The following is a 27,111-nucleotide window of genomic DNA, read 5'->3' on the forward strand; positions in this document are numbered from 1 at the left end:
AACAAATACTTTATGACAATTTACAGCAACAGTGGTTAGCTGATATAAATATATCTGCCTCATGTTATTATTATACAAGCAGTATAAATCTCTTTTGAATATCGAACGGTACTTGCAACTTAACTTTGCGGTACATGTCAAAAGGGCCCTGTCGAAGTTTAGATGCAATAACTTTGGATTAGCTGTAGACACTGGCAAATAATGATGAGGGTTTTTTTTATTATTGAAAACCAACTACATGTATTACTCGAGTGTAAAAAGTATACAGACTTAAAGAAATAAGCTTCTTTTTTATTTTATCAATAAATATCGCATTTACCATCTTCGATTATTTATGTGAAGCTGATGACATATACAAATGAACTATTGCTGTACAATTTGTCTTGCTTTTATATCAGGTATCTGTAATAAGAAACCTAAGTGATGATGTTTTGTAAGTTAACCACTTGCATGCGACGAAATATGCGACCTTTTATAAATATTATTATAAAAATATTACTGATTTTTAATATTATTATAAATTATTATTATTATTATTATTATTATTATTGGTGCTCTGATATTTGACACGCTAATATTTCGTATCTGTGGATAAGAAGATAGTATAGATAATTTTTGACGTCATTGGGGGAAAAAATCTTATGTTTCTGGGAGCCAAAACGTTAAACGAGCAAGGAATAGTACACATTTTCTTGTTTATTTAAACATACTACAATGTCGACAGAAGATAAACGAAGTTTCACTCCAGAATCTATTCCAGAAGACGGTCCAGAAGAAACAAACGATAACAGTCCTCGGGTAGGAAATCGGTGTGATACATTTTGTTTGACAGTAAAGGGACATAACTCTCGAGTAGCCCAATGTTACGAATGTATTTTCAGTCATGATACTGTTGTTTTTTACCCACGAGAACACAATCGCCTGTCTGTAGTATTATTTGTGATGCGCTTTTTGATAGAGCAGCGTTTTATAAGCAAGACTTGGTTTGATACATCTGCCATGAACCAAGATAGACATCAGATTCACATTTATTTTTATGAAATTATCATTATAATATAGGCCTATATATGTGTGTATCATCAACATCCCTAACAGCCTTATCATCTTATGCTTCCAACTACATTAAGTTTGTTTTCTTGCAAGGTTCGCGCAATCAACCTCAGATTTTTTTTTTATTTGAGAGGTTTTTATTCACAGTTCAAATGAAAATAAAGTCCACTGGAACACTGCTGATTTAATAAACACCGTTCCAAGCACACTTCCCCCTAAAACATATTATGGCATCTGGTTAGAGTATTGTAAATTCGAGAATAAACATAATTTTTTTCAAGATTTCTGTCTGGACAAACTTTGGAGGAAATCTAACTGCAATTAAAGGTAGGATAGTAATTTTTCGTAGTTGTTAACAATTTGGTTCGGACAATAGGTAACCAATTGTTCAGTTACGTTAATTATATTTGCGTAACCTATGGATTACCTAATCGGTTACCTCAAAGTTATGTTGAAATTATATTTTAAATACATAATTTTTAGCTCAAACAAAGTTAAAACAAAATACAAAAGAAAACGTTTTATAAAACAGTTTCTTTAATGCTTGCATATCGAAAGTATTAAGTGACTTGTAGATGTTTCTTTTGTTTTCGTATGATTGTAGCGTTGTAGATTTATTATTATTATTATTATTCACCACTTGCCATCGGGATCGCAAAAAGTAATTTTTAGTTGCCTGAATCTAAAAACCTACCTCGGTGCAGCTTGCAGAAGTTAGCACTATTGTAAAAGGACTAAATATCAGCCCAGTACTGAAACAGAATAGATACATTTGGAGGAAAAATGCCCATTCCCTGGTGCATGATTAGACTAATAATTTTCTTTTTATAAATAACAAATAAAGGCTACCATTTGTTATTGATATGTAAAATTTAGTATGTATACAGCAGATTAAAAAAACAACAACCAATAACCCAAACAACAAATGTCCAGTTCCTCTGAACTATAAAACAGGCTACTCATTGGTGCATGATTAGATTAATAAAAATAATTTTATAATAACATAAAAAGAAAGACCACGATTTGACACTGATATTTTGCAGTGGCGATACAACTTTCACTTTATTGATGGTACTTCTATACTACAGTGACATTCCAAATGTTTGCTATAAATTTAAAGCTCATTATGCGATGTTAGTATTTTTCAGCTTTTGTGACATTTTTGCATTTTTGTTTACGTTAAAACCATTTTCAACCTTTGTAAAATTATAGACAATCCAATAGTATGTCTACATATATTCCTTTAGTACGGAAGCGTGTTAGTGCCACCAAACACAATAGAATAGCAGCAGATAATTTAGGTGTCTTAGCAGTCTGTGCACATTTCTTTACAACTTTTGGCTCGACTCTATACTGAGCCTTTGGTTGCAAGTCACAACCATTGCAATATACTGTTGTCTACTGGTTTGCTGCACATCAGGTATATAAAAATCAGTAAAACATTTGTCAGAATACTAGTAGTATGTCTGCATGAATAAACTTCCTGTAATCGTGAAGTCTGCAAGTTTTAATTTCTGAACGTCTAAAGATCACGACATAACCGATTTACGGTTCGCATAAATTTAATTTTGCATAACCGACACGCGAACAGAACGGCGGTTCGCGTGAAATATTGTGCCCTGCATTTTAACCTTCTGACTACTGCAGGCGAGGTATCTCACCCGACGTCACGCCAGTCGACATTCTGTACACACTTACGGTACATGCCCCCATTCATATTTGCCACCGTTTTGCACACAACACTCACCGGAATCGATTTATTAACAGGAAACAGAAGGCAACTCAGCTTCCTGTGTCTTTAAATTTAGATTTTTCACTGTAAAATGCCTTGAAATTTTTAGTTAAAAAACAGGGGTTTTGCCTAGTATATTCGCTTGACAACAATGGCGGCACATCGCAGTCATTTTCAGGGATCGATAGCCGATTATGACAGCTAATTTGATAATAAATTTGATTGTTTTACCAACAACGAAAATCACCAAATATTGGGATGTATATACATTGTAGTCTTTTTGTGTGTTTTTTAAACATTCTGGTCAGAAAACCACTGTTATTGGGAATAATGGACATAAATACTGGACAGCTGGCCACAAATGCCCACAAGTAAACGCAATTTTTTTGCCTAATTTTAATCAACATTAACTGATCTAATTTTAATATTAAAATTTGAAAAATCCACAAAAATAATATTTACCATTTCAAATATCAAATTTATTTTATATATTTATAAAACATTCAAATGAATATATGTGAGTAAAAATTATAAACGTGTACAAACTCAACGTGGTTTTTGTCAAAAATTAATCCAGTAGTTTAAAGGTTAAATGGCGAGTCACAGGTCCACATGACTTGTAGAAATTTACTTAAAATGGAGGAAGATTAATTAACATTTGGTGTGTCACATGACCTCACATCTGCCATATCAAGGCCAAAGCATTTAATTTTTATGATTTTTAAGACCCCCGTTGTTAGAATTTGTTTTCAGTTATTATATTCGATCTGCAAAAGGTACATGTTACATTTTTGTGCCTCTACTGTAGTGAATAATAGTATTCATATTCCATTCATAACAATTGTAAATAATTTTGAGTGTATAAATTGTGTTATTTAAGAATCAATCCATTAAAAATTTTATATTTTACAAACTATTCACTGGTATGAACGTAATGCCTATCAGTATTGACATCAAGTGTTTAGCAATATGTATTGGTAAACATGGACTGGACCAGAACGCTTGACAAAAAAAATATTAATAAAGTGTTCATCAACTGTGTATAGTTAAAAAAGACTTTTTTTTCATGTAGTGACCGTAGAAATGGAAAATGACAAACCGCACATGTATGCATGGTATGATACTTTTTGCAAACGCATACGCCTGAACCAAGTTAGAAATGTTGCACTCTTTCCTGTTTACTGGAGGGTGCTTTACTTTGGTTTAATACTAGAAATTTTAGGGTTTCTGCCAGAGGGTAAAACGGGTATGGTGCCATACCCAATTTGTTTTGCAGATTTCTTCATTCTTTTTTTTTAAGTTAACTTTTTAACAAAATTAACAACTCTTATCATTACTATATGATTTTCTTAACCCCTAACTATGAACTTAGCCCATTTTCTTTCTAGGGGAGGCTCCCCATACTGTGACTGGTTGCATTCAATTCCATAGCACCATACCCAAAAATGGCAGAGTCTGGCACAAACACTGAGAATGGATTTATTTTACATCCACATTGTTGATTTTTTACATTAGCTGATTGCAATTTATTTTGTTTCACGTATCTTAGCTGAAAAATAAAGAATCGTATTTCCGTAAATATCTTATTCATGTTTTTATCGTTAGGTGAACGCAGTTTGCGACGTCGATGGTAGTGAGCACTCGTAACCAAGTTTAAGGAGTTAGCCACATCATCTAAAATAATTGTGCGATATTGAACACCATTTTTCATCAGCTGAGTGTTAAGACAGTATTTCATTATACCGTACGTGTATAAAGAGTTTTAAAAAGTAGCATAGCACCGTTACTCATCATATTATCCCGGAACTGTTTTCTAGAATATGGTAACATGCATCTCCTGCTGATTGTTTAAAAATAAGAGCTCTGCTGTAACTCCAGCCAGGCCCCAGGGTTTTAATATCATTACATGTACATGTACTTGATATTTCAGGAGCCTCCTAAAACCATCGTGGAAAAGAAGGAAGAGGAGAAATTGAAGGCTAAGTACCCAATGCTTAAAGGAGCCAAGTCTGGAGGACATGCATTGCTGCACAAGCGGTTGGCTAAAGGGGTGAGACAGACTAATTTGGGCACAACAGGGGTGCAGACCAGAATTAGCTAAAATGTACTAGCTAGCCCGCCAGTATTTCTACTAGTCCACCAGCCTGTAGAACAATATATTATTGTTTAACAACATTATAAGATACATCGTCTTCACTTCAAATGTACTAGCTAGCCCGCCAGTATTTCTACTAGTCCACCGGCCTGTAGAACAATATATTATTGTTTAACAACATTATAAGATACATCGTCTTCACTTCAAATGTACTAGCTAGCCCGCCAGTATTTCTACTAGTCCACCGGCCTGTAGAACAATATATTATTGTTTAACAACATTATAAGATACATCGTCTTCACTTCAAATGTACTAGCTAGCCCGCCAGTATTTCTACTAGTCCACCGGCCTGTAGAACAATATATTATTGTTTAACAACATTATAAGATACATCGTCTTCACTTCAAATGTACTAGCTAGCCCGCCAGTATTTCTACTAGTCCACCGGCCTGTAGAACAATATATTATTGTTTAACAACATTATAAGATACATCGTCTTCACTTCAAATGATAGATATCCAATGTGTGTGTGTGTGTGTGAACAATATATATATATATATATATAATGTATAGCTATATATATATATATATATATTATATATATAAATGATATATGTGTGTATATATATATATATATAGTGTGTGTGTGTGTACATACATATATTTTTTATTATTTTTTTTACAAAAACATTATTAAGAACATTTGCTTTGTTAAGTGATCAACATCCTGTGGCAAATAAAATCAAACCCCAAAGCTTGATTGACAACTCAATAATTTTTCAAATATTCTAGTAAAGACGAAGGTTTTCACATTTCTTTCATATAGATTTACAAAATTCAAGCGACACCCAGCAAGTATTTGACAGAGCAGTCTGTTCAAAACACACTGGTATCATACTTTCAATCAGGAGTGGGGAAAAGCCCTTTTCTCCCGGTCTGGGACCGATTGTCGATCTCAGAGACCGAAAGTATTTTTTAAAAACGTGTGTTTGCCAGTCCCACTTTTGTCATTCTTGTCGGTCCGAAGCACCTGTCCATTTCTATTATTGGCACAAATTCTTATCCGTCAAGTGGACCGGCCTGCCCAGACATCGGTATCTCATGCATGATTTAAAATAATAAATAAATAGTGGTCAATATGGCTTGTGTTTCAGACGTCTGTGATTTTAAAGTCTGCCTAAGTATATATCGTCAGTCACTGAAGTCAGACCTACAGTAGTGTCAGTCCACAGCCACTAGGCTAGACATTAATTTTGTCAAAGTTGCTGAGCCGGTCAAGAGATTAAATGGACGTTAACAATAACACCATTCTTGGTAAGAGATCCATCAAGGTATTACACTCCAATTAAAACAAAGGACCCAGAGTTTGCAACTGGTTACAATCAACACCTGTCAACACCTCAGGTCGAGTGTCCTAGTCCGAAGCAAAAGACTTTTGTGTAATACAAACTGCTTGAAATAGCATAAAATATACTGAAATAATCTATAAATGTATTTATTGTTGACTGTTCAATGTAGTCTATCCAATAATTAGAAAGGATTTTAAAATTAACAAAAGGTTTCCACTTTTTTGTTAACAAGTGGGAGTAAGCAGAACAGCTACATGTACTGGTTATCTCAAGAGCCAGTAGAGGTCAAATTTCATCCAATCAGTGATGACATTATTAATCTCTTTGTCTAAACATGTGCCAGCTCAGGCTGTCAAACGCTTCAACGGTGCGATCTTTTATTAATTTTCAGGACACAGTACTGAATACTCGTACTTTTTATACCTATATGGGATTTAAATTCATAACTTTTATTCCTTTTTTTATATTATTTATTCCATTATGTAAAATATATACAATTTGTGGGTGTGTTTATTTTCACTTGAATCGCAAATATTCCTTTCTTTTTTTCCCCTCTCCTCTTTCCCCCCTTTGACCTTTGGAAGGTTGTGCTTGCGTATTCAGAACGCCGGAGTCATCTATTGTCAATGCGGTACATGTTTGGAATTCTGACATGGCTGATGCCGATTTAAACCCAAAAAATTACGGTACCGTAAGTCAGAAAAAGACATCACCCCGCTCCATCATACTAGTAGTTTAATTTTTTGAACTCGTCCATTAGAATTTTTACTCGTATTTGGCGAGCGGGTGAGTACTTTTTGCACCCCCTGCACAATGCTTTTTTTTTTCTTAAGCATACAGGTCTAGCTCTCTTATAGCTATTTTCCAACTAAATATATTAAATTACAACATTTTTTTCCGCCAAAAAATTAAACTAAAATTTGCCAACTGTTGTTAAAATTTGCAGTTGGCAAATATGGCTGGTGGCATAACTAGCCCAGACACAGCTAGGTTTTTTGTACCATGTGTGCACTAACCGAGTACAGTTATCAACAGCTACAAGGGTTGTAGAACTTGGGAAACACAAATTTGCTAGTTATTTTAATGAAAGTAAAGTTCCACATTTCAGTGGTTTTCAGATGAAATGTTTTCAGGTCAGTATGTAAATGTATTTTTTATCCATATGGTTCAACATAACCAAGTTAATAATAATCATATGAAGCACACGTGTAATAACAAGTGTAATGACGTAATTTTGGGAAGCGACGTCATAACATAATGTTGCTTCTCCAGTCCTAGCTCAGACTGTGCATTTAAAATATGATGTCATTTCGTCGTCTCCTTCTAGTTGTGGCTGATAGATTTTGAGTTGGATCTTGTTATAGATAAAAAAAAAAAAATAATAATAATATGGATAATAAAGAAATTATTACACTCGCGTGTGAGTCGTACTGATTTTATGAAACTCGTATCAGGATTCATGTATTACCTTCACTCTCGCTCGGGCAATGCAAAAATCATGTCACTCATTTCGTAAAATCAGTACGACACACAAGCTCGTTTAATAATCTCTATGTATGTAATTTGGACATATTTATTTTGAGTACAGTATTTATTGCCGTGACTGTGGTGCAGTCTCATGAAATAGTATCGGGCACCATTCAAGGATTGAAAAAGTAGGAATTTATGTCACGTCGTGTGCACCGATGTTTTATTATTCATTCATATTATTGTTTGCACTGTACTGATCAAAAGTTGGGGGGGTTTAGTTTTTTGTTTAAATAAGATTTTGTGGAGAATAAAGTTCCATTCTCGACTCTCTTAACATGGGGTAAATCCCATTAACCTGTACGACTATTCACAACTTATTTTGATGCCCAGTTTGGCGAAATTGTGATCTGTGTATGGTGCATACGTATACACTATGTACACATTTTTATTTGTTAATATTGTTTCCATGGGTTTTGGGTTGGGTTTTTTTTTAATTACCATTGTTTGACACCCAATAGCCAGGGGGCTGGAGTAGCCCAGTGGTAAAGTGTTTGCTTGATGCACGGTCAGCCTAGGATCAATCCCCGTCGGTAGACCCATTGGGCTATTTCTCGTTACAGCCAGTGTTCCACGACTGGTGTAACAAAGGCCGTGGTATGTAATATCCTGTCTGTGGGATGGTGCATATAAAAGATCCCTTGCTGCTAATTGAAAAGAGTAGCTCATGAAGTGGCGACAGCGGGTTTCCTCTCAATATCTGTGTGTTCCTTAAACATATGTCTGATGCCATATAACCGTAAATAAAATGTGTTGAGTGCGTCATTAAATAAAAAATGTCCTTATATAAAAATGTCCCAATAGCCAATGTATTTTTGTGCTCAGGTTTCATTAAACATTCATTGTTTTCTCTCTCTCTTGTTTCTTCAAGCCAAAATATTTTGACTCTGGTGATTATAACATGGCGAAGGCAAAAATGAACAACCCAAAGAAACCACTTGCGGCCAATGAGAAGATGTACTTGCAGGAATCAATTGGGGAAACCATTCCAACTGCAGATAATCTTCACCTTCGGAAGCCCTCAATTGTTACGAGTAAACTGGCATCTGATGCCATCTCCTGAATGTTGCATTGAAAGGTTTGAAAGAACATGACACCTAAAAACGACTCCATAAAGACTTGATTGTTGTTGTTGACACAGTTTAATCACAAACGTACACATCTATGTTCCCAAAATAGTGATGTTTACTTATGTACGCGTAGTGCCGTGTTTAATATCAACTGCATAAAATTCCTCGTGAATTTTGTAAGTTTTTGTATTTACAATTTTTACTGTTGGGATTAATGGGTTTTTGTTTCATCAGAGTCAGTATTTGTTATAAATATTTCCATACATGTATATTCGGTATAAACATTTGAAAGATCAAGTTTTCATATTGTAGTATTTAGCCACTGTAACTAGGATTTTTTTAATTTAAAAAGAACATAGCAGTGTATTTTGAATCATGTTATTAATTTTATGAAAATGGTACTGATTTAAGTTGGTATTTGAAGAATATACCCATAAAGCTGCTGTAGACCTATCAGTGCATATAATTATACAGTCACACAGTCAATGGAGAATTACCTGCCACGTTGATGTAAGAAGTCCTAGTTCTGAGTGTCTTAATAACTGTCCGTAGCGAGTAGTGTACACACACACAACACCACACTGCTCAAGTGGCTAAAAACGTTGGTACGTCTTCTGTAACTAGCCGTAGCATGTTCTCGCTAGCTGAAAATTAAAAAGAAAAGTGGCACCAGTAAAGATCAACACCCCTCACCTCAACCCTTGCAAAATAAATAAAATGAATTCGCAACCACAACACATTTATGTACAAATGCAGAACATTCATAAAAATTATACATTCTGAACGTGTTAGTTACCCATTTTTTCTCTACATTTATTAAAGTTTTACTATGTGTGTACCCACACACCAAAAAGTGTGAAAACAAATGCAAGTATGTACATGTATTAATTTTTTTTTTATTATTTTTTTTTTTTTTTATTATTATTATTACGTTTTTGTTTGTGGGGTTTGGATATTTTGTAAGCACTATTTTTGGTTAAAGGCTGCTGATTACAAGTCTATAACACTGTATTAAAGGGACGGACCCTACTTTCAGCCCATGAAAATGCACACTAAGTTTAGTTAATCTACAAACCTGTAACAGATTTGGATAAAGTTACAATTGAGTGAAACATGAGTCTGTGATTTTGAAATAGTGAAACACCCTTAAAAATAGATTAAACTTCGACTCCATAACTGTTACTTCTCGGACACACGTGTGTTTTTAAAAATATGAGAAATGCACTTTGTGATGTTAAAAACACCAGGATGACCAAAAACACTTCGAATGTACGGAAATGGATAATCTAAACAATAAAATCTAAGTAAAGTATGATTTGAGTTATCAAAAATGGCTGTAATAGTAAAAATATAAGCCTTAGTGTTTAAAAACTAGGGTATGTCCCTGTAAATAAGTGAAAAATAGATAATTTCACTTATTTAATGCAGATTCATTCTCACATTCAGGTTCATTCCTTTGGAGTTGAATAAAAAAACACTTGGTGGGAAAAATAGTGGAAGCTTGTCTTTGTCTAATTCTAAATTTTAATTTCCCTGTCCGAATGGTGGCACAATGTGGTAACGGAATAGCAGCATGCAATGTTAGCAGGCTTGCAAAACTCACTTGGTTTGTGGCAAAAGATAACACAGTTGCAAATAAGGTAGTGTGTGGCACACCCTCCTTCAGTGGGATAGCAACAGCACTTTGTTAGCACAGACCAGGTTCAGCTAGACTGAAGTTTTATATGATTTTTAAAAACAAGTTAAGCAACAACTGGGAAGAGCATTTTGGAGGGGAAAAAAAGGAGAAAGTTTTTAATAGGATGAAAAAGAGAAATGAGACCGAATTTTAAAATCAGTATGAATAGCAAATATAAGTTACATAGGTAGAAAATGCTTGTTTCAAAAATAGTTGCAGCGAAGTACAAACATAACTATGTAGCTAAGATGAGGCTGTTGAGATTGGACCAAAGTTAATTGCAGTGTAATGTAGATTTAAGTAACCTTGTGGTTTACCGTAAATCAAATACCTTGAAATGTATCTTCTTCGCCTCTTTGGAGGTGGTTTTGTTGTAATATTTACCACTGTTCGTTCACATGTCAAAGATGTATGCTGTTAATGTTTTATGCTAGTTTATGTTAACAACAAAATACAACAGAAAGCTTTTGCTTTTTTGGGGGGCGGGGGTTTAAAAGTTTAAGTTTTAAGTTTAAACTTAGTGAAATATAATTTATGTTAATTAAGCAGTGACTGTGGCATTGAGTACTGCACAAAGCCATCACCCACTACATGTTAACATTCAAACACATGAACTTGTCTGGATGGTTCCCAAATGTTGACATATAAATACCTGTAAGTGCAGTTAAACTTGTGTTTTCTTCTGTTTTGTTCAAGGTACTTCAGTGCCCAGTCGGTACATTGCCAAATTAGCTAATTGCTAATACAAATTGTTTAAACATTTACACAGATATAGTCTTTGGCAAATAAAATATTCTTTATAAAAACCACATTTTCATCTTTGTCAATGAAATACTTAACATATCTAAAAATTGGCTAAACCAAAATGTTTTTCGGTGTGAGCCCAAGTACTTACGAGAGTTGTAAGTTTCTGGAATTCTGGATTTTGAACAGTTTCTCAAAAATGTTCCATATTCTTAATCTAAAACATGATACATGGATGGTTTTGCAGGGGGGTGGGGGCTGAAATTTTATGCTATTGTGCATCCAGTACAAAAGGGGGTGGCAAAACGTGAAAGAGGGGTGCTGTATCCACATAAAACGGACCAGTGAGAACATTAACTCTAGCACCAATTTTAGTACCCAACCTCCAATATTAAAATTTTGGGATGATATTTTTTTTTAATTATTATTATTTTTATTATATATATATATATATATATTCACTTTCATCTCTTTACACATTACTTACATGTGTTTTTCTTGTTTTGATGTTTGTAGTAGCCTTTTTTTTTTTTTTTTTTTTTTTTTTTTATAATAAATGAAACAAATGTATTTCAGAACTATAGGATCAGTATTTTTTCATGGTTTGCTGAATCTGAACATTATTTTAGTGGTCATTTTGTTTGATGTGAACAAAATAAGTGTTCCACTGAATTATTGAAGATGGGGTTAGAAAAAAAAGTAGTAATTTTAACAAATTTAGGATTTAGATTACAGCAATAAATACTTTTTTTACTGTTTATAGAAACCCAACTTCGAGACATTTAATAACCATTATTTTATAATTATGATTGACCTTTAGGGGTTTTTGTTGTACATATTTGATGCTTGTTTATAATGTTTTAATCATATTAGTTTTTCAGTTTACTTGTTGAGTGCTTGTCACAATTAACAAAAGTTCTGAAAAAAAAGTATACAATAGAAAACTAGTCAAAATTTAGTATTTAGAACATTTTCCTGTTGAATTGGACAAATATTTTTAGACCTAAAACTGATAGTGATATCAACTCTGAATGTTCTTGTTTTCATTTTTGAAAATTTTGAATTAAAAAATATATAATGAATTAATATTGTTCCCCTATAACCGTTACCAGGCTGTTCAGCAATTACATGTAAGTAACCCTTTTCCCGTCATTATGACATATTTGTATTTGTATATGTTTGGTTTTGTAAGAGAAATTAGAAAAACAATCTTCTGTTAAAGAACAAAATTGTAATGACTGTCTATTTTGTAAGTAAAAATAAGAATTGTTTTGAAAATATTAGATAACTCTTGACAAACACCCCCTGATCATAATGTTTCATAACACCTTCCATGATAGCCCCACATCTCACCCAGTGCATATGTAATTGTTGAACATACCCTAATATTAACACAAATGATTAAAAAAAACAAATACTTTTTTTTCTTTTTATAGTTTTAAAACATACCTGAACCAAGATGTTAAACCTGTTGATATTCAACTGAATATGTTCTTGTCTGTCTGTCTGTCAGCATGTTTGTATTCTAATGATGTTCAAGCAGGTATGTCCTGGACATAATATCCTACATAGCCATAGAATTTTATTTAGGAAACGGGTTTTCCCATTACAAATTTTCTTCAGAGCTGCGTGAAATAATATTAACTTCCCAATGGATTATATTAAAAATCAGGAAAGAGCTTATGTCGTCAGTGTTCCTCAGACCTTCTGTTATTAATGTTATGAGTGCATGCATGTTTATCAGGGATGGAAAACCTCAGGAATTTTCTGGATTTCCAGATTTTAGAACCATCTGAAAAGTATTCCTTTTGTGGGTCTATGATGAACAGCTCACAATAACACCCAGGGTTTAGGCTGGCAAAGTTGGAATTTGGAGACTAATTATGTCATTACCAATTTAAAAACCATATGTTATTTGTATGTGTATAGCTATTTTTAAAAGTAACTTCATTTGGCTAAATGTTACTTGAATTTCTATACAGATTTTCTGAAATTGCTATTAATTTTTGGCATCCAGCTTAAACCCTAATTGCACAACCCTTCATGAATGTTTTCAAATTTGTCCTCCAAGGTACTTTTTCTCTAGATTATACACTTACATGTACTTGTGAAAGTTCATGTAGTAATATTCTTCCTTTTTCTTTAGCCGTAGTATTAATAACTTCCTAATGAATATAATTATACCCATGCCTTTGAAGAATTTGGGGGGGGGGGGGGGGGGTGTCAATGGCCCAGTGCTTGGAATCCATGACAAGTTCTGGATGTATAAATTGCATGTTACTGCAGTCCTGTTTTAAGATCTTTTCTAATGTAAAAGAAAAAGAAAGATTAAAGATGGGACTAGTAGGGTTATTTGCAATCAGGCTCATGGTGGCATAATTCCCGTGACCATACATCCATTCATTTGGTTAGTATTGCTTGTCACTGCTGTCCTGTTTTAGGATCTTTTCTAGTAATGTAAAAACAAAAGAAAAAAAATGAGGGGACTGGTAGGGTTATTTGCAGTGAGGCTCATGGTGGCATAATTCCCGTGACCATACATCCATTCATTTGGTTAGTGTATTAGTGAGTGTTTAATTCTTGATTTGTTTCGAGCACTGTGGCTTATCAGTGTGTTACCTACAGGTTCCTTAATAGTATCAACAGGTGCTTTTTTTGGATCTCAGTTTAATCTTGTATCTGGATGTCAACAGTTCCTCCTTCACCGTTAGTGTTACTGATTGTAAATTTTAATAGGTCGAGGAATCCTGTGTACCAGTGTTTTACAAGAGCTTCATGTCTGTTACTTTATTGTTTGTATGGGTTATATGTGAAAGTTTAATTGTTGAAAATAAAAATTTATGTCTCTTCCTCTGGCTTCTCTTTTTAATTTTAGTCACGTTCGTTCTCTTAGTTCTCATCAGTACATGCATGTTTTAATAAAGGTAAAAATTCACACCTCTGAGTTTTCATGTACTTGTAATTAAATAGGTTAGAGATTTAGATGTAAATGCCATTGACGGGTGGGGTTCAGTGTATAAACAAACCCCATTTTAACAATTATTTGAATTTGTTTGCAGTTTTATCATTTTGAAAATTTAAATGTTACATGTACACACATGTAGTCCTAAAATGTACTACTTCATTGTCAAACCCCTTTTCAAGAATTCATATTAGGGGCCCATGGTGCATGCATCTGTCGCAGGTTAGGTCTTAGGGCATAATGTGCACATTCAGAACAAGTTGTTTTAGTGCACACCTGTCATAGGCACAGGTGTCGGCTTCAGCTGGCTCCTCCATCCAGGACAGGAAAGGGTTGGGGTGTGTGGGAGAAGGGACCGCATGCACTGGCAGCTGCAAGAGAGCACCAGCAGCCCGACCGGAGTTGGTAACAGGCGGGGTGGGGGTTTTGGTGCCATGGAATTTGGAATGTCCCGTAGGATTAATGCCAAAGGGGGAAAAGGTGTGCAATTTGAACAAAGGAAATTTGGCGCATTTTGGATATATAGCAGCAAAATGTTCAAAGGGTTAATTTTAGAAACCGTTGCTCTTGTCTGGGTTTAACATAACAAATTGTGTGTTTTTAATCCTGGATTCCCAATCTGTGTTGGGGGGGTGGGACGTAGCTCAGTGGTACAGTGCTCGCCTGATGCGCGATCAATCTAGGATAGGTTCCCGGTGGTGGGCCCATTGGGCTATTTCTTCTTCCAGCCAGTGCTCCACAACTGGTGTAACAAAGGCTGTGGTATGTACTATCCCATTGTCCGTGGGATAGTCCATATAAAAGATCCCTTGGTGCCAGTCAAAAAGAGTAGCCCATGGAGTGGTGACAGTGGGTTTTCTCTCTCAATATCTGTGGTTCTTAACCATATGTCTGACGCCATATAACCGTCAATAAAATGTGTTGAGTGTTTTGTTAAATAAAATATTTCCTTCTTTCCCAATCGGTGTCTCACAACTGGTATATTAAAAATCTGGCATGCGCCATTCTGTGTGAAAAACTGCATGTACAAGATCCCTACTGTGGGAACATGTAGTGTATTTCCCCTGAATACCATGTACAATAAAGTACACTTATAACGATCATGTTTAGAACGAACTGATCGTAAAGTCCTGTTTTATATTCCTATACGTCAATAACAGACTTGTGCAAATGTGTACAACCAACTACTGCTATAACGAACTAACTACTTCCGGTTCGTTACAAGAGTACTTTACTGTACTATCAGAATTATCAAATGTTTAACATCCAATAGCCGTTGATTAATGAATCGGTGTGCTCTGGTGGTGACACAAATTAAAACAAAATTCACTTTCAATTCTGAATCGGTACTGTAAACTAACCAATTGGCACATAAGCACACCAGTCGCAAATAATTAGACAAAACAACGAGAATGATTAATCCTATTTACTGAAGATATTTTACATGTATACATTTTCACATAAAAAAAGTCAGGTCAGTATAATATGACAGTATAGAACATGTAACTTCACATACATCAAAATAATTATTTGGTATAAGAATATTTTCATGTGAGATCAGATTTTTATAGTTTTCACCACACATCTTGGAAACTGGCTTCTTTTTTTCCTTAAAAATAAATAAATAAATACACTGTTCATTAATTCTAGTTGTAAAATTAGGTTGTATTTATTCTAACTGGTATTGAAATAACCATATGTTGGACACCAGCTAGCTTAAATTTAAAATATGCTGTAGTGTTGAATATTTGTTTCCTTTCTTCACTCGTTCTCATACACATGACATAACACTAAATTAATTTCCTTGCATCTTGCTAAAATAGAAAAGGAGTTCCATATACTGAATATGCTATTCACAGAAATATTCGACATACCTAAAGAGTAAAGTCAGTGGCTTATCTTAGGGGGACCTCCCCCCATAAATTCTGCGACATTAAACGTCATTGACCCCCTGCCCCCAATGTATTTTCTGGATTCGCCACTGAAAGTTGTTTACAATATGAAGGAATAAACAATATAATGGTCATTAAATATAAAAACAATAGGGGCTTCCTAAGAAATGACTGTGTCTCCCATAAATAAACCAGTAATTTAGTATTGTCATTGTATATAAAACAACCTATGAAGTATTCAAATCACTTTGACAGATTGTCATCTGACTTGCGAAACTCCCAAGTTGGACATGTGTATACTGCTACCTTTTAAACTGATGCGTACATGTGTAATTATTGCACACAAAATCACAAATCAAATTACTACCAACATTAAGTTCTATGAAAATATTAATAGCTCCCGACCCTAGTTATTTGGCATTAATTGTGTAAAATATTTTTGGATTGCAATTTATAAGATAAAATGTTGTAATATGTACTCTTTTTTTCACCCACAAATAAAACAGTAATAAAACTACATTTGATTAATGTGTGGGTGTGTGTTTTCTTAAGAGATTGATTTTTAAATTCTAAATACTGGGTATGTAGGGTTTAAGTTACATTTTGACAGGGGGATTTAAGATAGTATACGTATGTAGATACATCTAGGGTTTATGTTGTGAGAATGTGTTGGGATTTTGTTTAAAGGGTAATTCTAGTCCTAAACTATATACATATATATATCGATATATATATAGATCTACAGAATATGACATTTTAAATGCATATTAATAACAAATTTTAATTTTATACATAAAACATGTTTTGAATCATAACAGGCCCTACACATTTTGAGTTAATATTTATAATTCTAGATAAAAATCTAACTACATGTTATTTGACAATGTAAACCATGTTGAATTGTGTAACCTCAAATTAAGATAGTCACTACATTTTTATTTTGGTGAGAGAGAAATCGGTGTAGTGGTTAAGCTATTCGACATACGGCTGGTAGGTACTGGGTTTGCAGCCCAGTATCGGCTCCCACCCAGAGTGAGTTTAATGACTCAATGGGTAGGTGTAAGACCACTACACTGACTTCTCTCTCAATAACTACCACCAAACTAACCACTATCCCATTGTCTTGAACAGACAGCCAAAATACATGTAGCTGAGGTGCTTGCCCAGGACAGTACACTTTAACCGTAATTGTGTATAAGAATGAAAATAAATACATGTATAAACTGAGAACATTTACGTCTCATTTTGGTTCCCATATGGCCTACATGTGTATCTGGCTTTAGCTGTCAATCCTTACACATGGATCAGGAACCTAGCTAATACATCTACACTGGCCACCTGTCCCTCTAAAAAAACATGTTAAAATTCTGTCCCAATTACTAGAAGTGAATATGTGATGCACAAAACACATCATACAATTGAAAACTAGAGCTCCGACTCTTAATGTGAACTGTGTATGGGATATGTTTCGGGGTTTCGGGGTTATTCTTCATCATCCATTCAATCACTTTCTAATTCATTCACTCTTCCATTTAATCTAAACAAAATTCATTCAGGTCAACAACTAGTAAAAACTTGTAGATTATAACCACAATATTGTGATACCCTTGTCCAGTGGGTTAATATAATAACTGGAAGTAGATAATACTATATTAAATTATAATACTGAATGAAATACAAATGAAAGCTGTCCCAAGAATAATGACGGAGGCAAATTCAAGAGGTTTTAGCAGGAAAGTCTCTCCCCCCACCCCCTTAAAAATATTCAAGTGTCCATATTTTGCCTGTTAATTCCCCCCCCGCCCCCCCCCATCTGGGATTTACTTTTCACGAGCTGGTCCATGTGCCCATTAGTCCCACACCAACAAATATTTCCTAACTCCGCCCCTTAATATTCCAGCTAGAACATACAAATTTGAGCAAAATCAATTGGGATTCAATTTTGGCCAATGGTTGAATTTTAGGCTGCCTTTCCATCAATGCAATTTTACCTGCTTGGGTAGTTATGCCACCAGGCGGCAGAAATCTAATCAGTTGGTTAGCATCGACATCTTTTTACTGACACAAGTAACTGAATGGGTGTGCTAGCCATGGGGCAAAAATTGTCAATTACATGTATGTACTAGTATATCAGGGTTGTTGTTTTTTGCCATGTGGCTAGTATCGGAGCCAGTTTTTCCTAGTAGCACATGCAGCACGAGTACATTTATTTTCACCAGGTAATTTTTCCCTCTCTCCGGGGAGGTTGCAAAATATATATCCTGGGAGGGAGCCCCTGCAGTTATTTGTGCTACAGGCCCCACGGATCCTTAAACCGGCTCTGGCTAGTATCACTAGTTCAATCCACTAAATGATGTCATTACCCAAGATTGTAGTATTAAATAAAACATTTTTTAAAACATGGTAGCTTAATTAATTAATAAAATAACATGAAAGGAACAGCGTCATAAAACACTTCATGAAAATGTGCTAGCTATGCTAGTGGTACTGCATGGGCGGATCCAAGGGGGGGGACCAGGGGGACGCGTCCCCCCCAACATTTTTTCAAGTGCCCTCAAAATGTCCAAGTGCCCTTTTTGTTTGTAGAATTTTTTTTTTTTTAAGTAAACAATAATTATATTGTAGATAAATGAAATCAAGATTTTCGTGTACATGCGCAAGCTTGCAGATATGTGTCTGTGTTATTGAGTCTCAATGGGGCCCCATTGAGGTTCTAACGCGAGTGACGCCAAGTTACTTCATTATTGCTAGTATATTATGACGTAGAACTGTAGGAATTCATATTAATTGTAAATATCAAAACTTGTAGTAAGGTGCCCTTTTGACGAGTCAATGTGCCCTTCTTTTTTGGTCCCCCCCTAAAAATATTTCCTGGATCCGCCCATGTACTGGTTGGCAGTTACACTGTGTAGTCAAAGGGCAAGAATTGCAATGACGGAAAGATAGTCAAATTTATACAGATTAGTTTAAATATATATATATATATATATATATATATATACACTTGTACTAGTACATTGCATAGACCTACCAACTTATTTCTTCCACAAAATACTATACCAGTATGGAACTGGGTCATTCAACAATTCTGTAAGCAGTTATAAAAGAGGCCATTCAACGATTGAACACAAAATCTAGCAACATCCACAACATGTTTGCAATGCTATAACTATCCCCACCCCCACCCCCCAGAAAAAAAAAAATACTAGTAAGTAAGCAAGGGAATGGTCAAGAAAAAATAAACAGTTATTAAATTATAAAAAAATAAAAATAAAAAAAATAATAATAATAAATTAAAAAAAAAAAATACTAGTAAATAAATAAATAAAATAATAATAATAAATTAATTAATTGATTAAAAAAAAAACATATTAATAAGAATAAATTATATAATGCTTGTCAATACCCACATCTGATTTCCTTAATCTGACCAACATGATTAGTTTCCTGTTTGTATTCTTTGGTAATAAATGATAGATTTAAAAATCATCTGTTGATCGAAGAAAATGGCCATGAATAAAAATGAAATAGTTTCAAAAACATTATATACTTGACTCTGGACAAACATCCCTGTCCATCCTCGATGTTTTGTAATGCATCCCATAATACATCTCACCCTACAGGATTACATCATTGTTGAGTAACCCCATATCCCCCCCCCCCCCCCCCCACCCTAGATATCCCAGTAATATGTTTTAAAATGTGTTTTGAATGCAAACTAAAAATGCATTCCATAATACACCCATCCCCACCCCCACCCCCCCATAAGTATTTTGTTATTGTTGAAAATCTGCAAGATGGCTACAGCAAATCCATATTCAGTATTAAATGTACAACTTGTAATGTAGAAATGTAATGCTGGCTTGAAGGTGGAATACTGTTATTAAATTATCCTTTAAGAAAACGAAAATCGGTCATCCCAGACCGGGCGGTCAGCAGCACTCCTTGTGGCTTTTCGCGATGGACTGGCAGCCATCTTAGATTTCGAGTTGGATCGCGTTGGTGCCTGAAATTGTATGAATAAAAACTATACCAAACTTGTTTAAAACTGCAGTCTCTAGTATGTTTTTAATATTTATTATAAGCATTTAAGATGTATCGGGGGCTGGAAGTAGTCCAGTGGTAAAGCACTTGTTTGATGCGCGTTCGTTTTAGGATCGATCCCCGTTGGTAACCCCAATGAGCTATTTCTTGTTCCAGCTAGTGCTCCACAACTGGTGTAACAAAGGCCGTGGTATGTACTATCCTGTCTGTGGGATGGTGCATATAAAAGATCCCTTGCTGCCAATCGAAAAGAGTAGCCCATGAAGTGGCGACAGCGGGTTTCCTCACTCAATATCTGTGTTGTCCTTAACCATAATACAATGTGTTGCGTGCGTCCTTAAATAAAATATTTCCTTAAGATGTATCACTTTTTGTTTTTTCCCAGTGACATCTTACTCTTTGAATTCCTTTAGGCATTATTTGAAATCTAGGTCATATACACTGTCTGTGAACTAGACAACATCTGGCATGGTGCCGTTATGGATTGTGACTGTTGAATTTTAATGTAAGAGATTACATCCATGTGTACAGCATGAAGAACTGTTTAAAAAATTTTAAAAATTGCTGTCTGCATCTTAAACCTAAAAAAGTTGTGTGTTTCGTAGAACCTGATCCTACCTACGTAAGATTGGCAATGATTACAAATACTAGAATGTTTTAGCTGTTTTGTGGTTAAATGATCCACCTGCCCCTCCCCCACCAACAATATATACAGTGGCGGATCCAGAAAATCCATTTGGGGGGGGGGGGGGTGCCCAATGACATGAGGTGGAATGCCAATGGAACTTTGGGGAAGGTTTGGAGGGGATCGTAAACAAATGAAAATTAATATATAATAAAACTATAACTGTCGCAAAATTTAGGGGGGGGGGGGGCCAGGGCCCCCCCTAGATCCGCCTCTGATATACCTCTTACTTAGGTTCTTTGTCAGAAAATGCACAAAGATGGGAAGTGTTTCATTCTGTCAAAATATAGTAATCGTGCAATTATTTTCATTTCATTCCATGCAGTGGCTGAATGATAATGGAATGGTTCCAGGTGCAATTCTTTCTGTACATTTAAATGTCATGAAAGTTAACCCTCAATCCCCTCATACTAGTTAATCATAATGCATCATATATATGGTATATCAAAGGCTGTGGTATGTGATGTTCTGTCTGTGGTAAAATGAATATAAAAGATCTCTTGCTGCTGATGAAAAATTGTAGTAGCTTTCTTTAGAATTACAAATATTTGACGACCAATAGCCGGTGATTAATTAATCAATATGCTCTAGTGGTGTTGTTAAACAAAATAAACTTGGACTGAAAGCTCATCAAATTCAACTGCCTAACTCCAAGCATGTGTGTGCAGGAATTTTACCATGGAGACTAGACTGGCGAGCGAAGTTTAGTGGGGGGTTCAAGACCTGCTCCCCTGAAAAATGTAATGAAAACAAATGTGCCTGTACAGGAAGGAGGGTGGTTCGATCCCCCCAAACCCTCCCCTTGCATGTGCCAATGTGCTCAATTGCTTACCCTGCTGCCTGACTCTGTCTGTTTGGTTTGACTTCTACCCACTAACGTAGTCTCTGCCCGATGAATGGGTGGCAGCGTGGACCCTGGAGACCGGCGGTGACTGCGGTTTGCGTTCCTCGGACACTGCGCGGGCTGACCCGAGTCGCTGTTGCTCTTCTTTTTCTTCTTCTTCTGTGCCTCCTGTGCCCGGAGCACCTCCTTCAACATCATATTCATCCTGTATGCCTCAATCAGCAGATCCTCGGTGTCTTCTTCCGTAAGTTCCACCGTCTCAAGCTCTTTAATAAGAGCATCAGTGTCTGTGAAATCATACTTCAACCCATTTTCTTCTGTAACAAGAAAGAAAAAAAAGAAATGTTTTATTTAACGACGCACTCAGCACATTTTTTACGGTTATATGGAAGAAGAAGGAAATGTTTTATTTAACGACGCACTCAACACATTTTACTGACGGTTATATGGCGTCAGACATATGGTTAAGGACCACACAAATATTGAGAGAGGAAACCTACTGTCGCCACTTCATGTGCTACTCTTTTCGATTAGCAGCAAGGGATCTTTTATATGTGCCATCCCACAAACAGGATCGTACATACCACAGTCTTTGTTATACCAGTTGTGGAGCACTGGCTGGAATGAGAAATAGCACAATGGGTCCACCGACAGGGACTGATCCTAGACCAACCGTGTATCAAGCGAATGCTTTACCACTGGGCTACGTCCCGCCCCCTGTTATATGGCGTCAGACATATGGTTAAGGACCACACAGATATTGAGAGGAAACCCGCTGTCGGCACTTCATGGGCTACTCTTTTCAATTAGCAACACGGGATCTTTTATATGCACCATCCCACAGACAGGGTAGTACATACCACGGCCTTTGATATACCAGTCGTGGTGCACTAGCGTAACAAGAAAGAAACCAAAATGCATGTGATAATGCAGAGTCTGAACGTAGGAATTTGTCACCACTTTTCTTTTCTTTTTTAAACTGCTGTTGTTGATTTCGAGCCCTGTAATGTCTCTGCAACAATTTAACAATATTAATGTTCACCGTGTTCAGTCTAGCTCTATATTTCGTTTATTTCTGTGAGAACAGGGCTTGAGTGCTCTTAATGTTATAAACAGTCATTTTTGTTATATATATATGTATACAATAATTAATGTTTAAAATACAACCATAGTTTCTTAAATCTGATGCCATAGACGTTTAATTTTATTAATTTGGAGTTCTGACCAGAACAAATTTATAAAAACCTAACACCCTTATCTGAAACATAGAATGAGTCGGTTGTGGATAGAGGCGACGGATTACTTCTTACAGCATCTGTACAACTGGCTGTCATTTACATGTTAGTTTAATGTAAATAAATGTATGAGTAAACTGGAAAAGAATCAATCTAAATGTCTGCATGTTGCGTCAGATTTAGGAAAATGTGTGTATTTAAGATACACTACAGTACTTGACAAACAAATAATTTTCAAAAATTAATAACCTGTAACAATGAAAGAAATGTTTCATTTAATGACGCACTCAACACATTTTATTTATGGTTATATGGCGTCAGACATATGGTGAAGGACCACACACTGTAACAACGAATACTCTCTAGCCTTGACTTAGATATAAACTGGACAGGGCATGAGGACACATGAGTTAGTACCACCACCTCTCCCCACCCCAACCATAATTAAAATTCAAGTAAAAATTTCAATGGATAATTATTTTTATCCACATACACTTTTGCAGAATTAGCAATATTGATAAACTAATATTGAATTAAAAATGTTTACATATGTTTATCAGCGGTCACCCGAAATATGCCAAAAACCTGGTTTTTGGCATATTTACAATAAAAAAACCTTTTTGCAATCAAAAAATATCCTAAAACTAACATTGATTTTTGTATGAATATATGTATCTTGTGAATGTTAGACCCGAGCCGTGACTCGACACCATAATACCGACAGCCCATAGGTCTAATTAACGAGCTACTCTCGATATATTAAAGTCAAAACTTATACTAGCTCTACTACCCTTTACAGTTTAGACTGACCATTCAAAATTCCTTCAAATCAAAACTGCGCACTTTTTCTCTTTGGCATATTAACTGCTCCATTCAAAATTCCATAGCACCACCACCCACCCCCGCCTGTTACCGATCCCGGTCGGACTGCTGGTGCTCCCTTGCACCTGCCAGTGCAGGCAGTCCCCCCCCCCCCCCCCCCTTTGCACCTGCCAGTGCAGGCGGTCCCCCCCCCCCCCAACTTTCTGTCTTGGACGAAAGAGCTTGCTCCGCAAGCACCTGCACCCACGACAGGCGTGCGCTGCAACAGCTTGCTCTGAATGTGCACGTTAAACCCTATGACCTGACCTGACCTCTACCCAATTCCCCAATTGCTGCTTGTGTGTACTTGGATATTCACTGTAGTAGGTCTGGTTGACAAATTAAATGTATATAGTTATTTATGTAATTTCTTTTTCATGTGTTTGTTTGTTTGTTAATGGTGGCGGTTTATGTTTTGTCCTATTTTATAGGACAGAGGGCTTCTTTAGATGTTTATTCTTATACCCATCGACACGACAACGGCCAATAATATTATATATGTCAGCAATAAATTGGAAATTTTAAAAGTATCTTTTGGACGTGTGACATCGTGCCTAATTACATTACATTATACATTAAACATATCTGTATGTCTCAATACCTCTATTATGATTATCTTTAAATTTAAATAATGTTTTATAGTTAACTATATTTATTTATACCAGAGTAATAAATGTATGCATTTATAATTAAAATTAAATGCCTGTTATATGTGTCAGTAAGTCTGGAACTAATAAATGAAAAAATGTTAGGAAAATAGCTCTATCATGTATGTTATAGGAATGTGTCAGTGATATCATTAATAAAGTCCATCCATTGATTCAATTAAGCCGACAATAAATTCCTCAGTGTCTGCACTGGCAATTAATTAATTAATTAATCAATTCGACTGTTCAATAGTCAACGTTACACACATGTTTTTTAACATATTAGGCTAGTAATAAAATCGTCATGTACAATGTGTAGCAAATGATGTTTCATTATCGTCTTAGCATAGAGAAACATTTATACTTAAATACATTCATTTATACTGGGTCCAATTATTTATGAGTAAACATTATTTATATGTTAACTAACAAAGAGTTATTGGACGATTTGTATACAGACATACAGTTATGTACAATGTTATTTGGATTTTATTAATAAATGTAAGCATATATTACGAAATTTCCTAAAGAAGCCCTTCCCCTGCAAGTGCTGAACCTCACCGCGGTGCAGGGGTGTAACAGCTTTTTTATTTGTTGAATACTATTATATTCAAGAGGAAAAAAAGATGGCCAATACAGCACCTTTTTTTTCCATTATTATTGTTAATGTAGATGTGAAATAATAACTAGCCAATAATTTATTTCACACATCACAAGTTTTGCCTTTGTAATTACAAATGTAATTATTTCTTCAAATGGCCAAATGAACTTTGTAATATAATAGGCCAACGGTCATTCCAAAGGTATTCATTTGTATAACGGTTTATATTTATATTCTGTTAACGTTTACTAATAAAACTAATATAAACAGCATATCAATACACCCAGGGAGTACACCAATACAAAAACGTGTGGTGTCTTGGTGTATTTTGGGGTATCTTGGGAGTAAATAGTCGGACCCTAAAATCAGTCCTGTACCGCATTTTACAAACAAGGCGGAAACGGACGTATGCATATGTTTAGGACTGACAACAATATTTGTGCTTCATATAAATTGTAAATCATATAATATTGATAAACTGTCAATAAAGTATATAAAAAACCCTTATTGGATACGATTTTGGCATAATTATGGTTTTTGTGAGGTTTTTTGATTGCAAAAAGGTTTTTTGATTGTAAATATGCCAAAAACCGGGTTTTTGGCATATTTCGGGTGACCCTTTATCAGTGTGCGATTTTGAGGAGAGTCTGGGAGCCGAAGACTCGCAAAAATCACATAGGACTCTCTAGCTTGACTGGCACACGTGTCTGCAAAAATTATTTGTACTAATTACATTGATTCTTAGAAATGACACAGTAACATATATCTCAAAATCCTGGGAAACCACAGTCTTGAACAGCGATCTTTTTCATGGTTTCATGCAAAATATTTAGTGTATCTTCTGTTGTATTGGAGACGCACGGCAGGGCTCGCTGGGTTGGTGGCGGGCTCAAAAGATTTACAAACAGGGAGACCTTATGACACTTAAAATTTTAAAACCAAAATCGTTACACTGTTTAAATAACAATAAAATAATACAGAAAATTAAGGTGTGTAACCTTTTCGCTTACCCTGTGGCTGTTCCGTAGCAACGTCATTGTTACTTTTTTCTTCACTCATCGTGAAAAAAATAAAATAATACGTGATGTCAAAAATATAACTTTTACGTTTACTAGTCCACCTGCATTATTGTACCTGAAATATGTCTAATTAATGTCTTTTATGGTATTAACAAAATCAGATAACATTTTCAGTGTCTAGCGTCATTCGAAACGGAAGTAAAAGGGAGATCACTGAACAAAGATCCTTCAGATTCGTATTCGTTGAGTTTCGGATTCATCCGTTAAGTTTCGGAATCACCCGTAAACTCATGAATATTCTCGTGGTACTAAGGCACTAAGCTGTGGTCCGTTGTAGCCCGGTACCTAGCTTATAATAAACATGGACATAGGCTGAGGTTAAGAATGTTTACAGTGCAATATTAGGCTGTTTATTTAGGTGTACAGGGGAAATGTAAACAAAAGGGTCCGCTAGGTTCATATTTGACCCACCCCCCACCCCCCACCCCCCACACAGGTGCAGACCTGGGACCATGATGTACGCTCCTGAATTTTTTGGGGATTCACCTTTGATAATAATAATAATATGATATGCTGTCAATGACAAAATTCTTTCGCAAACAGAGGATGTGTCCACGAGATGTATGCTTGAACAGTTATGTCAAAAATCACACATGTATGCGTGAGCAATAATACATTGTCCGATAACTGCCCTCAACTGAGTTTGAGTGCGAGTGCGAGTAATTTTTACATGCTCATATATTATACCACTAGAGTTCTGAGCATGTCCGTCCCGGGGCCTGTCTCTGGATAGCCAGGGGCTTGTCCCGGGACAGACTGAGTTTGAGTGCGAGTGCGAGTAATTTTTACATGCTCATATATTATACCACTAGAGTTTTGAGCATGTCCGTCCCGGGGCCTGTCTCTGGATAGCCAGGGGCTTGTCCCGGGACAGACTGAGTTTGAGTGCGAGTGCGAGTAATTTTTACATGCTCATATATTATACCACTAGAGTTTTGAGCATGTCCGTCCCGGGGCCTGTCTCTGGATAGCCAGGGGCTTGTCCCGGGACAGACTGAGTTTGAGTGCGAGTGCGA

General features: G+C 35.6%; 2 protein-coding genes across 2 annotated transcripts; one reads left to right on the top strand and one right to left on the bottom strand.

Moving 5' to 3' along the window:
* The first annotated feature begins 619 nt into the window (after positions 1 to 619).
* LOC121378899 (cAMP-regulated phosphoprotein 19-like) lies at positions 620 to 9,956 on the top strand. The gene is made up of 3 exons (XM_041507269.1): positions 620 to 798; positions 4,713 to 4,832; positions 8,625 to 9,956. The coding sequence occupies exons 1-3, from the start codon at positions 715 to 717 to the stop codon at positions 8,814 to 8,816; spliced, it is 396 nt and encodes a 131-aa protein (XP_041363203.1). The 5' UTR covers positions 620 to 714; the 3' UTR covers positions 8,817 to 9,956.
* Positions 9,957 to 18,864: 8,908 nt separating this feature from the next.
* Positions 18,865 to 26,216, bottom strand: LOC121378903. Its single transcript, XM_041507284.1, has 3 exons — positions 26,027 to 26,216; positions 21,661 to 21,989; positions 18,865 to 20,105 (listed from the first exon to the last, which is right to left on the bottom strand). The coding sequence occupies exons 1-3, from the start codon at positions 26,073 to 26,075 to the stop codon at positions 19,995 to 19,997; spliced, it is 489 nt and encodes a 162-aa protein (XP_041363218.1). The 5' UTR covers positions 26,076 to 26,216; the 3' UTR covers positions 18,865 to 19,994.
* Positions 26,217 to 27,111: the final 895 nt, after the last annotated feature.

This window comes from Gigantopelta aegis, chromosome 2, assembly GCF_016097555.1.
Source record: "Gigantopelta aegis isolate Gae_Host chromosome 2, Gae_host_genome, whole genome shotgun sequence".
Taxonomy (NCBI): Eukaryota; Metazoa; Mollusca; class Gastropoda; order Neomphalida; family Peltospiridae; genus Gigantopelta; species Gigantopelta aegis.

What these genes read in the sequence shown, in the direction of transcription:
- LOC121378899 (XM_041507269.1), top strand. Translation starts at nt 715, where the DNA reads ATGTCGACAGAAGATAAACGAAGTTTCACTCCAGAATCTATTCCAGAA. An exon ending in CAAACGATAACAGTCCTCGG is followed by an intron (nt 799 to 4,712) that starts GTAGGAAATCGG and finishes TTGATATTTCAG; the next exon opens with GAGCCTCCTAAAACCATCGT. An exon ending in ACAAGCGGTTGGCTAAAGGG is followed by an intron (nt 4,833 to 8,624) that starts GTGAGACAGACT and finishes TGTTTCTTCAAG; the next exon opens with CCAAAATATTTTGACTCTGG.
- LOC121378903 (XM_041507284.1), bottom strand. Translation starts at nt 26,075, where the DNA reads ATGAGTGAAGAAAAAAGTAACAATGACGTTGCTACGGAACAGCCACAG. An exon ending in TGCTACGGAACAGCCACAGG is followed by an intron (nt 21,990 to 26,026) that starts GTAAGCGAAAAG and finishes TTCTTGTTACAG; the next exon opens with AAGAAAATGGGTTGAAGTAT. An exon ending in AGACAGAGTCAGGCAGCAGG is followed by an intron (nt 20,106 to 21,660) that starts GTAAGCAATTGA and finishes ATACAATTTCAG; the next exon opens with GCACCAACGCGATCCAACTC.